This window comes from Melospiza georgiana, chromosome 2 (genome assembly GCF_028018845.1).
Source record: "Melospiza georgiana isolate bMelGeo1 chromosome 2, bMelGeo1.pri, whole genome shotgun sequence".
NCBI lineage: Eukaryota > Metazoa > Chordata > Aves > Passeriformes > Passerellidae > Melospiza > Melospiza georgiana.
This window is the reverse complement of record NC_080431.1, coordinates 21,651,806-21,665,171: the sequence shown is the minus strand read 5'-3', so window position 1 is coordinate 21,665,171 and position 13,366 is coordinate 21,651,806. Positions and strand designations below refer to the sequence as shown.

The window sequence follows — 13,366 nt, the reverse complement described above, 5'->3', positions numbered from 1 at the left end:
TACTGAGAAAAGCAAAAGGAGCAAAGTAACTTGCAGGCACAGCCTAAGGATCATAAATCCTTCCTCTTGGTGAGCAGAGATACAGGGCTGATGTAGAACTCAGGGACAAGTGTTATTTCATTTATGTTCAAACTACTTGGGTGCTACAGCTGTAACAGAAAAATCCCCAATGAGTCTATCTCTTACAATTGTCTTTTTGGTTCCCTCAAATACTGACCTCAAAAATCTAATGCCTCTTTTTCATACTGGAAGAGTTTGTTTCATGCTTTTCTTGATGGGCTCACTACCTTGCCTTTGCTTTTCTCCCAGCTATTTTTCATGTGGGTCCAACTCCTGCTGGCATTTACCCGAGCTTCCAGTCGGGATCCTGTTACAGTACAAATGTGCAGTGACAGAAAGCCTGTTAAAACAGTGGATTTAGGCACTCCTCAGCAGCCCTGGGTGTGTTAGTAAAGGAGATGAAAGGGCTGTACATGGGGTATGTTGGGTGCAGCACTGAGAGTTCCCATTGCCCCACACTCCCATCTTTGGGGCTCAGAGCAGCTGTGTTGCCATCACTTTGTCAGCTACTGCATCTCTGCATCAACCACCATTCACCCCCTTTCTGGGCACTTGGGCTTTCAAAATCTCTACTTGGCTTCACGCTCAAGGAGACTGAAGTATTTGTCACCTGAGTGGAATCCAGCAGGTGGCTGTCTCCTCTCTGATAGCCCACTTTTTTCCAAGACTTTAAAACTACTTATCTCAGGTGTCTTCTCTTACCTTTTCCTTCTATTTCTCTCTTAACAGTTTCATTTGAGTTAACTCTAAGTGTTTGAAGAAGATTATATCACCAAGATATATTAAGCATACATATTTTTTATTGTTTAAATACAAATATCCCCTGGTATTCTCCAGCCTGCTTATCAGCTTGAACATTTTTTTCACCAGCAGGAAAAACTAGTATGAGTTTTGTTCAACTTGTGTAATACATGCGGGGCAACAATAGCTCTGTCTCCTATATTTAGTTCAATATGCTGGTATATAAAAAATATTTCAAAATAACAGACTGTAGAATTAGAATTATAATCTAGAAGTTATGACTTTGCCTTAAGGGGGTGGGAGAAAATGGATGATTTACTAATTTTACCCATTGGTACCTTTTCTTTTTTTCCTCAGTAGGGCCATGTATGTGGAGGGAAAAAAGAAGGTTCCAAGTGCTGTTAATTACTTCTTTTCCCAGTTATTTCTGAGTGGGCTGTTAGCATCAGAATAGTTCAGACAACATCAGGGCTGGACCTAGGATACATCATACATTAGTGGAATTTCAAAGCCCTGTTCAAAAAGAGTATTGTAAATCCAGTGCAGGTCTTATTCAAGACTGAACTCTGGTGGAATACCCTGATTTTGCTGTGCAGTGTTTCAGCCATCTGAAGCTCTTCTCCCACATATACACAGACAATTTTGTTTCTGAAAAGGAGCTGAGCCACTGGTATAAATCAGGAACTGGAATATTCCCTGACTGCTTCATCTCTAAGGCTTGATTTCAGAAATACTGAGAACACCTAAATATCATGCTGTACTCAAAATGGGTGGCACTGGCTGTATTCTCTAATGGAATCCTCTTTTCTTTGTAAGCAGCAGAACAGTTAAATCTAATACATGTTGAAGACCTAAGTAAAATTACTTTATTATTTGAGGAGATTTGAAATTGCCTCTGATGTCACTGAGAAAGACCTTGATCACTAGTTTGGATGCTAGATAGCAGGATAGAGATATTTGCTTCTCTTCTCTTGCTGTAAAAGTTGTTCCACTGCCATTAGAGTAAAACCAACTACAATAGTCAGAAAGAATTAGGGTGGTAAGAAAGAATTATCAAGACAGCCTGTGTTGGTGGTTAAGGCAGTCACTTGAAAATCTCTTCTTCCAATGCTTCTGGTGTGGACTGTGTGTGTAGTAACTGTACACAGACACCTGGAGCATGGAGCAGTCCCTGGGGAGTCCTCTGTGGCAGCAGTGTCATGTTCTCTGCTCCTCCCTGTGGTTCTGAGAGCTGCCCAGGGGTACAAAATCCTCTCCAAGCAACCCAAATCATGATGTTCTCAGGGTTGCTACATGAGACCACTATCAATCCATCCCTTGTTTTTGTGTGAAGAAAAGCCTCCTAATCTGATTCAGGCTTTCCTGATATATAAAGAATTCTAGTAATCCATTTACTGGCATAAACACTGCAATGTAACTTAGCTGAGCCTTCCTTATATGACACAGTGCAGGTTGTGGTACAGAACAGTTTACTCTCACAAAGCGTGTTACAAAAAAAATACAGAAATTATGTCACATTTCTTTTTCTTTTTTATGCCAAATCAGTTAAATCATATGGATTTAGGAACTAGAAAAGTGAAAAAAATTCCTAAGTCATTTGCTGAGAATCTTTCTTCGTAAGTCAACATAGACTTATGTTGGGGTATCATTTATAAAGAATCACAAGTCTTAGGAAGAGGTCAAAGTCTACAAGAAAGGGAAACAGAGAGAAAACAGGCTCTGAAATGAAAAGCTATAGGGTAGGTAGGGTGAGGTTTGCTTACTGTGAAAACATGAACCTTCTTTTCCTTATCTGCCGCTGAAGTGACAAATTTCATACACTGGCATTAGGAAAAGGAAGTCCTGGGTATTCTCTTAAAAGAAATATTTTGTCAGGCCTTGTCTGTCTCCCAGAGCTATTAGCAGTGAGCCTCCTGGAGAACAGACTGTGTGACAGCTCAAGGTTATATGTCCCCAGCAGCAATTTAAGATTGGATAGTAGCTGAGCAGTAATTATTATCCTAATGAGCTTGACTCTTCTACCTGCAAATACCTGCCTTAGTCTTCTTAATAACCTTCTGGAATTAACTAGATGAAGAAGAAAGACCAAAGAAAACCATAAAATGCAAATTACTTTGGTCTATTTATTGTTTTCAAACTAATGCTTTAGTGCAATAGCTTTGGAGAGCTGGTGTCTAGTTATTTCCCAAATTCTCTTCAAAACTGAAAGGTGACTTTCATATGTTACATAGTCACTGTAAACAGATCTGACAGGACTTAATATTAACTGATTGTCAGCAACCTTTAAGGCCTTTTTATTACTACACCACTCTGGAAATTTTCTATTACTTTCTAAAAGATGAATGAAAGTGGAATATGCTGAAAATTTTTCATTAACAGTTTCTGAAGAATAGAAATTATTGTTAATAGAAGTTTGGTAAAGTTTTCTTCTCTAAGATATTTTCTTTTCAGACCAAATTATATAATACATTTTATAAAATTATAATTTGCATTAAATTGAATCTTTCTTCTAATCTGATATTTTATTTTGATTTTAACAATTTCAAGATTTCTAGTCAAAATATGCATATGTGCAGGGTCTTTAGAACATTTAGAGAGCCACAGCATTTCATTCATACTTTTAGGTGGTTATCTGGGGAGATGGTTAAGTAGCACCAAACTCCAAATATGTCATGATAGAGAGGCTTTTTTACCTAGCTAGAGAATGAAACTGAGGCTACCATCTTCCTTTCCCAGTCCTATTCTCAGTGATGTTTCATGATATTTGTGTGTCAAGTGCTGTTGAAAAACATGTAACATTACCATGTCCATCTGATCAAGTTTGTCAAATCTACTGGCTGATGCTATAGACAAACTAAATGGAATTTAAATCAAATACGTGACTCTTAGTCCCTGCCCTGCCCCAGCCTGAGTCAGAAGGAGAACATGGAGGATAGAGCCTCCATGGTATTTAAGGTACCCAGATGAGCTTTTAACCTCTTCTACAAAGACCAAAAATTAAATTAACTCTCAAACAAACCAAGAAAAGAGGGTATTTTTTTATTTCTCAATGTCATGTGGTCCCCCAGTATTTTACTATTTTACTACTATTCCACAGCCATTTACCCTTTTTTTTTTTTTTGGTTGCTCTTTTTCAGGACACTTAATGGACTCATATTTCTGAGACTTGTTAAGAACCAGCTGAGATTTCAATTGTTACTTTGCTGATCTGCCTAAAGCAATTTCTGGCAAACACAGACACTAAACACACACACGTTATTTCACCTATGAAATAGGTGTCAGGTTCAGAAAAGATGCCCAACTGCTGTTTTCTTCTTTTCACATGTAGGTTTTATACAACATCTTCATTGCCTTCACCCAGATGCACAGGTATGAAGAATTTGAATCCATCGATGTCTTTGCTGGCTTTGCTCGCTTCTTTGTGGTGGGGCTGGGTGGAGTCTTGTTTGGCATCGTGTTTGGATTTGTCTCAGCATTCATGACTCGTTTCACCCGCAACGTCTCTTCCATCGAACCCCTGCTGGTCTTCATGTTCAGCTACCTCTCATACTTGTCTGCTGAAACCCTTTACATCTCTGGCATTTTGGCGTGAGTACTCCTTACGGCTTTTTGGATGATCTCTTTGAGGAACTGGCGCTGTTTTGTGGTGGTTTGCTCAAGGTTGGTGCAACAAAGGCATTAGAGGGGCAGTGCACAGATTCTTAGAGATCTGTAAAATGCAGTGGTGACTAGGAAAAGCAAACCCACAGTCAATGTAGGCACAGATATTCTACCGAGGGGGGTTGGCAAAAGTACCGGTAATTCACATACTGTTTGTGTGTAAAGTGGCCAGTGCTGCCACCATCCGTCTGCTATCTCTGATAAGATCTCTGCAGCAGCAGAGAATGATTTGATACTACAGCCGTTTATCTGTATTTCTAAGCAGCTTCACCATCAGATTTAAAGAGAGGCATAAAACAATGGGTATGGAAAATATAAGAAAGCACATCTGAGTTCTTTGTGAACATCAGCCCTAACACCATTCGCTAGAATTGTATTACATTTGTACACCATCAGTGGGATTGAAACTGGGGGAAAAACAGGTGAAAGAGAACATCACCTACACATACTTGCTTATGGTCATGTATATGAATATTGCAATTTTTTTTTGTGGTCAGGATAGCTTAATACTGCTATAATGCTGGGGACATGTTCCTCAAAGTATGTGATGGCGTGGGTGCCTGCTGCAGAGAGAAAGCTTTAGGTTCTTGACTGGAGTAAATGCAGGAATGGTGAGAATTGTGGGAAGGAAAGGATGGCAGCAGGAAAGGAGCTGGAAGAGAAAGGAAGGAATAGGGATGGAAGTGAGAGAGTTAAGGAGAAAGCTGCTGGCAAGTGGCTTGCAAGGATACCACCCAAACCAGCCCACCTGCAGGGTGCAGCATAAGAAGGTGGAGACCTCCTGTTGCCAAATGCTCCAGCTGGTGCTGCTGGCTCAGTGCACAGCTGGTGGGTAGCAGCAGCTTTGCACGGCCTCTGCTGGCTCTGAGCTTTTGTGATGGGCCTTGGGTGACCTCGTGTTGCAGAAAGTGCTTCCCTTTGTAGAGGGCAAACCACTTTAAAATTAACAAATACAAACATATGGCTGCTGATGTCCAGACAGGTGCATTTACTCACCTCCCCTTGTGAAGCTCTGATTTCACAGAATCACAGAATGGTTTGGGTTGGAAGGGACATTTAAAAGCCATCTAGTCCAATGCCCTGGCAATGAGCAGGGACATCCTCAACTAGATCAGGTTGCTCAGAGCCCCATCCAAACTGACCTTGGATGTTTTCACAGGTGGGATGTCTGCCACCATTCCGAGCACCCTCTTCCAGTGCTTCACCACTGTCATTGTAAAATGGTTATTCTTTACATCTAGTCTAAATCTACCTAAATCTTTTAGTCTAAAACTATTATCCCCTGTCATATGGCAACAGATGCTACTAAAGAGTTTGTCCCCATGTTTCTTATAGGCCTCTTTTAAAAGTCAAAATATTGAAATAAGGTGTTCCTGAAGGGTTCTCTTCTCCAGGCTGCAGATCCCTGGGTTAATCAGCTTCAGAGCAGAATTGCCTTTATAAAAATAACCTTTGCAGGATGGTCCTGGGAAGCAGTATTTGAATATTTAAACATATTAAATAAGTAGTTAGACTGGATATAGATTATCTTGAGCAATTAGACAAAGCAGATGAGTCTTGTGCTGTGTTTTGTATACCCAACACAAATGCTCAGATTGAGCTGACTGGCAACTTTTAGTTGAGCAGGATTTGATGTACTGTGCAGTGAACAGTAAAACCATATGGACCTCTTCCTACCTACACTGACTGAAATACTGCTTCTCCACCTACTCCTTGCACAAGACTACATAGTTCTTAATTTCTTTCACTTCTTATTTTCATTAGAGTTCTGAAATTATAAGTAATTTAAGAATGGAAATATAATTTGGATTTATTATTCTTACTGCTTCATTGAGGAAATTATTGCTTGTTTTAGAGATGGAAACTTATTGCCACCTTTCTGAATTATTGAGGATTCGTTCATTTTTCACTTGGATCATGAAAATCTATTATGTATGTGTATCTGAAAGTCAACAGTATTAATCATTAATGCCTAATGGCCTTGTCTTGAAGTGTCCTTGGACATGCTAAATGACTCAGCTCCACCAGGATACCCTTGAGATTTCTTCAGTGGAAATTAAATGAACTGAAACTAGAGGAAGGTTATCTAATGAACAGTCATCATTCTCTGAATTCACAAGTTTGGGAAAATATCATTACAAGAGGCCCCCAGAGACTAAAATCATACCAGTAGAAACTAGATAGGTGATGGAATATGTTACTAGCATAGCACTCAATCTGTGTGTTACTTATGGAAAATGCAGAGGGGCAAAGGAAATCCCCTTCAGCAGGGCTGATCAAAGACTGCTGCTCCATGTGATTGCCACCCAGTCTGTGCTGGGTGGCTGCTGATGCCTCTGACACAGGCTCTAGTCTTCATTAACAGTGATGCAAAACATCCCTTTGCCTTCTTAGGCACATTCCACACACCCTAGGTGACTGCAGGGAGGAGGATACCTCTGTGGGATAGTTTAATTTTCTCCTGCTGTGGCTGGAGAGCCCTGCAGCTTGCCCTGGCACTGCTGATCTGACAGGGAGCCATGGCAGCTTTGGCCCTGGCACGGGGCTACCATGATCTGCACTGCCACCTCAAGGGACAATGTCACCCAGAGGCAGGTTATGTCCCTCTAACTGATCCACCTGCAGGCTGGTACAGAACCGACCTGCCTGTTGTTTGAGACAAATATTTGGTGCTTGGTGGCTCCATGTTAGGCATTCAGGATAAAATGGACTTTGAGCTGGAATGTGATACCCTCCCTTCCTTGTCAGAAAGGCCGACTAGTTTGCTTCCTTTATCCTATAAGTAAAACAGATTTGTAAACCTGAATGAAGATCCTTTTCTAGCTAATGAAATAACTAATGTTACTGGAGAAATAAAATGCTTGTTTTGATGAAGGTCAGAACCTGGTGGTGGAGAGTACAGGTAATGATGGCTGATATTGTCCTTAACTGAAAAGAAAAACAGATCATGGCTGATCTCTGATGTTTTGCTTGGTACAGGATGACAGCATGTGCAGTGACAATGAAAAAATACGTGGAGGAGAATGTTTCCCAGAATTCTTACACCACAATAAAATATTTCATGAAGATGCTAAGCAGCATCAGTGAGACCCTGATTTTTGTGTTCATGGGAGTGTCTACAGTGGGGAAGAACCATGAATGGAACTGGGCCTTCATTTGCTTCACTCTGTTCTTCTGCCTCACTTGGCGGACACTGAGTAAGTAAACTCTTGCAGACAACCTTCTCTGCATCTATGAGAAAAAATCTTTGGCACAAAATTTTGTTAGAAAAGTCTGTGGGGACTGGCACAACTGCTTTAACAACAAATTTACTAGTTTATATTAGTGACAAGCAAATTTCACAAATCTACACACAGAGAAAAAGGGCGAAAAAGCCCCACACAAATCTCTCCAAGCACAGACTTTACATTTGGGTGAAAATTGATTATTTTAAAAGCAAAATTAAAATATTGTCATGATTATGCTTATAGAGAGGTTTATGTCTTTATTTACTATATGCCCCTTGGGTAAGTGGGCCTCATAAGGATTTCACAACACACTGTCATTAACTCATTAATTAGGTAATGTATATCATCACAGTTCCAGTGCTATAACACTACAGGTCCTGGGCTGGGGGTGCTGGAGGCATAGGAAAAGAGGGAAGGTGAAAATTAGCACTGATAGATAACTGAACAGGGATTTATACCACATGTGGGCCAACAGCACTATGTTATTACTAATCACAAGTCAAGTCTAAGGTTTTAAACTGCTAAAAAGTAGTGCCCATATGAAATTACTCCATTTTTGCACATGGTATGTCCCATTCCTGCAAAGGTGTCCTACTCCCTGACCTGTGGGACAGATTGCTCCAGCATGGTCAGGGCAGTTCATAGATGATGTCAGACAAGTTGTGAGACACAGTTTCTCATCTTCTCCTTATGTCCAGGATGGGTTGACAGTAATGCTGAGAAGGGAGAAGGAATAAGAAGGCTGTGGTTGGTGTTCTGGAGGTGGTAGCAAAAAGGAAGTAATTACATATTTTCTTGCTGTATCTGGACCAAGTGTGGCATCTGATTTTTAAAGGCTTGCTTTCCATTTTGAAATCTCCTTCTAATTAAGACAGAAACAATGCTCTCCTGATATAAAAGCTGCTTGCCAGCCACTTGTCCATCCTTCTCTCAGACACCAAGGGGAGTGCTAGAGCTTTACAGAGGAAGGACTAAACATTTTCTGCTAAATATGTGTGTTAAACTGATTACATCATTTTCTCTGAAACTTGCCTAAAGTAAGGAGACGTGGCCTGAGGTTGATACCTCACATAGGCTGTTTCATTCTGAGTACCTGATGCCTAACATAATTATAAGTAGCCAAAAAAGGTCTTGCATAAAGTGATATCCAGCAACCTACATAAGAGGATGCTGTTACTGGCTTTACCTCTAATAATCTGAGTGTATCAGTGACAGCTGTGTAAAATAACATCAGTTATCAGCATTTGTCAGCTTTTATGTCAGTAATTTAATGGTTTCCACATAAAACATAGGATATATATTTCTTATGGAGGATGAAGAAGTGAATCAAACAATTGCTAAAATTACACTATAAAGACAAGTTGCAGTCTTTACACAGCCACAGATTCTTATTAATTTAAAATTTTATTAAAATAAAATTAAGTTTGAGAAATAAACAAAGAATTAGAGTCACAATAAGCCCAAGGATTAAAATTTTAAATGCTGTTATTCTTTGTCTTTCAGTGAGCCTGTCCACAGGACTTGTTGGTAAAGCGCTGTTCAAACACTTTAGGCAGACACTGTACAGAAAGCAGGGAACATTGCAAGGGAGGGCACAGGGAAAACTCTCATCCAGTTGTTTTTCTTTTCTCCAGAACACTTTGGAGGAAACTATGCAGCATAAGTATAGGAAGTTAATATTTTCCCTAATCTCTCTTCTAAACTGTGTTAATGAATTTAAATCCTGAAGCTGTTAGGAACCCCAGTATTTTATAGGAGATATTTCACACAAGCCAAATATAGCAGCTGGTCAAAGAAAAGCTACAAGAAACAAAAAGAGAAAAAAACATGGGTTGTCAACAGTTCCCCAAAACAACAATTGTTTTGCTTTTAATATTTAATATTTGCTTTTTCTCTTTGATTGATAATAGCTGTGGGGTTTTTCCCCCCCCTTCATAGGTGTGTTTGCTCTCTTCTACGTCAGTAACAAGTTCCGAACATATCCCTTCACCTTCAAAGACCAACTCATCATTTCTTACAGTGGCCTCCGAGGAGCCAGCAGCTTTTCTCTTGCATTCTTGCTTCCAGTGAATCTTTTCCCCAGAAAAAAACTATTCATCACTGCGACCATTGTGGTTATATATTTCACGGTGTTCATCCAAGTATGTATATTTCTTAATGGATAACTTTCATGTACTAGAGGTGACTGAAAGCTTCATAGTGAAAATAGCATTGAATTCACTCCTAGGCTAGGACAAGTTATTGTGTTTTAGGGCCAGATTTAGCACTGTATTGTGTAATTAGCCTTTTTAAGAGCTTTTAGGTAATACAAGAATTCTTTTGTATCTTTTAAAATATTCAGGGGAGAGGGCACTTGGTGTCCAAAATTATTTGTGTTCATTCCACATGCATTTCCTGGTACTTCCAATTTAAGAAGTCTTTTAGCTTTACCTTTCAGTAGTGATTCATTCTTTATTTGTAGTGTATCTCAAACTGACCAGAAAACAGTATGTCTGTTCTGTGACAGATTTTGAATTTTATACTTTTATTTTTGTCTGTCTTAGGGACCAAATACAAATATTTTGAAATGCTTTGCAAAAGAATATTTTAAAAAATGAAGTGAATAAGTCACATTTGTAAGTATAGGTGTCTACTTTAGATATTTGAGTTATTTCACCTTGCTTACTGCTGTACCTGGAAGAACTGAAACTTTAGAGAACTCTGCAACCCATATTTTGCATTTTCCAATACCAAAGTCTCAGATCCTCTAGGGTGCCAATGGGGCACTATGCACTTGTGATAAGTAAGGCACTTAGGTTCCACCAGAATGTTTCAGGAAAAAAACAATTTGTTTCTATTTCCACTTTTAAAATGGTTTTCTGTAGCAGTGCAGTAAGGAAATGGGAAAAAATGAAAACCATTTCTAAGTGAAAAAACCCTGGAATTTTTAATTCTGAAAATATTGAAGTAAATGGTTTTAAGACTTCAAGACCTCACAAAGATAATATTTTCTTTCAAATGAATCCTCTTTTGAAGATGATTGCCAATGAGACAGTTACTTTACATTATTAGAATATGCCAATAAATAGACTCTCACTAAAAAAAACCCTTTAAACATTTTTTTGATTTAAAATTCTCTTCTGTAGATCTCCATACAAATAAGGTTCATTTCTGTGCTAAGACACAGCTTTTCTAACTGATTAAAATCATCCCCTTTTGCATTCTTTCTATTTTTGCCTAAAAGATAATTAACAATTCCACTCATTATTCCAAATACAGGGAATCACAATTGGACCTTTGGTCAGATATCTGGATGTTAAAAAGACGAACAAAAAGGAATCTATCAATGAAGAAATTCATGTGCGAGTAAGTTTTTTACATCAGCAACCACTATCCCAAAAAGAAAAGAACAGGTATTCTGAAAGAGCTGGAAAGAGGGAGGCACTTGGAGACCTGGCATTGAGTGCATTTGGATGCTCAGTGCTTTTAAGAATGTATGGAGGTAACTTAGGCATGATTTTCTAAGATCTTGCATCTCATTTATATTCATATTTACTATCATATTATACTATCATCCACAAGTGTCATGGTGTATTAGGTCCCTTATTCATTGGCACTTTGACCATGGGAGGACAGAAAGAGGAAGGTAATGTTTATCAAAGTAGTCACCATCCTTCCTAGCTGGATTAGTCAGAAACACTTGTTTCCATCTTTTGACCAGTTCTAGACACTGAAGCCTTAAAAGCCTTTAATCCAGATCTATTGAACTGAGTTGAACCACTGAGCTGCAAACTTAGTTTCAATTTATTCTGGGTAGTGATCTTTTATCCTCTCAAACATTTACTTCCGTTCCCAAATTACTATTATATAAAATCACAGGAAGTTGTTCAATCTGATTTAACATTACAGAAAACCTATGTACATTCTTTCATTTCACAATAGGGAATACATTTGCAATCAACAGAAACACTGTGTCTTAAAATGAAACACACATAGAGATGTAAGCTGAAGAGATATTAGCAAAATTAGAACATTGAACTGATTTGGAGTTTAAAGTGAAATTAATTCTTCCTATCTGAACATTTACAATGAACCTTGAAGAGAACTTGCATTTTAAAGCACCCTTTATGACAACATGTCTGTAAGAATTGGCCTTTTTCTGTATCTATAGTGCTGGACAAGCACAAAAAAGGACTGAAAGTAACAGAAGGTAGCAGTAACCTGTCTCATGTCATTCTGCAAAATCCTCAGAGAATTTATCTGTCAAGGTGAAGGTGTTGTTATGTGGCCCTGTGCCTCTCCCAGGAAGGCCATGCATGAGGAGGGGAAACTTGGAGGGGAAACAGAACCAAGAATTTATATTTTGGGTTCAGTAGACAAAAAGCACCCAAAAATTTTTTGCTTCCATCAAAACACTTTCAATGCAGCCAAGCATCCGCAGTGGCATCTTTGCCTTGATTTTAGAAAAATGTAGATGCTTTCAGAATTAACTTACATGCTCCAGTTAAAAAAACAAATCTCAAAATCATGTCAATAAGTGCAGATTTGTGGTAACATTTCATAATGAACACATGGACATTTCATAATGGCCACTTACAATGTTTCCATGTTTTTTTTTGTAGTTGATGGATCACTTGAAGGCTGGTATTGAAGACATATGTGGACATTGGAGTCATTATCAGCTGAGAGATAAGTAAGTATGTCTTATTGCAGTCTAATGTAATAAAATAACCTATCTATCAGGTAAAATATAGTAGGTAAATAGAAGAGGAAATCAAAATGCTGCGGTCATGTGCCGTATCTCTTTCTAGAAACTGAACTCCTGAGTAACCATTAACTCTTGAGAGTGCAATGCTCATACATTGCCTGCTAAATTGGATCTGCACAAGCAGAAAATAAGCCTTCAGAAAGAAAAACATAGCATGGGAACTCACGCTGCAGACATCAGCCTGTGCATACCCTTGGTATAAATCTGAGGTCCCAGGAAACACTTCTTTAACTCTGGATTTAGAACATAAGCTCCACATGGTCTCAGTGCTTTGCTGGCTTTTGCTGTGAGCCTCCATAGCAAAAAGAATCCCTTACAGGTCTTTGCATTCAGTAACATCTAAAATAAGAGTGCTGAAGGGAGTGTTTGAATTTAAACAGCCAGTAGCATAAGCAGAGCTAGTCTTTACTCAGAAATGCAGGTCCCACATTGTCCCTTCCATCAGCAGTGTGAGGTGGTTTTGTGAAGCTTTGCAGCTCTTCCAAACTCTGCCCAGAAGAGATAGATCTGTTTCCTTTAAGTTTTCCTTAAGAGAGTCCTGTGGACATGTTGGCCACCACCACAGCATGTGAAGGCAAGTAGGGAAAAGACTGATTTTTCTTTCCCCCCAAACATCTTATTATGATGCCGTGGGCTAAAAGTTATCCCTAGTTCTGCCTAGGCTTCTGTGCTGGAATCTTGTCTGACTTTCAGCGTTGGACTCCAGTAATCCAGCCAAGGGTGTCTGCTGGGACATGTGGCAAGTCTTCCCAAGTTTCTCCCTATGGAAATCAGAAATTCAGAGGGGGAAGAGGATGACTAGTTTGCATCCAACTCTTGTCCCAATGGGAAGTAATGATATAATGTACTAGGGCATACCCAGAATCTGAAATGTCTTCTTGGTTCTGAGTACAGAAATAGCTTTAGGACATCCATCTGGTGGGACCACACC

The 13,366-nt window shown here is 39.1% G+C and overlaps 1 protein-coding gene across 1 annotated transcript in view; it reads left to right on the top strand.

The window, feature by feature from the left end:
- The window catches only part of SLC9A4 (solute carrier family 9 member A4), a 29,640-nt gene that overhangs the window by 3,950 nt on the left and 12,324 nt on the right, over positions 1 to 13,366 (top strand). The window contains exons 3-7 of the mRNA XM_058018432.1: positions 4,130 to 4,389; positions 7,441 to 7,658; positions 9,627 to 9,829; positions 10,947 to 11,033; positions 12,290 to 12,360. Coding sequence (XP_057874415.1) covers positions 4,130 to 4,389; positions 7,441 to 7,658; positions 9,627 to 9,829; positions 10,947 to 11,033; positions 12,290 to 12,360 — 839 coding nt within the window. The remainder of the gene's footprint in view (positions 1 to 4,129; positions 4,390 to 7,440; positions 7,659 to 9,626; positions 9,830 to 10,946; positions 11,034 to 12,289; positions 12,361 to 13,366) is intronic.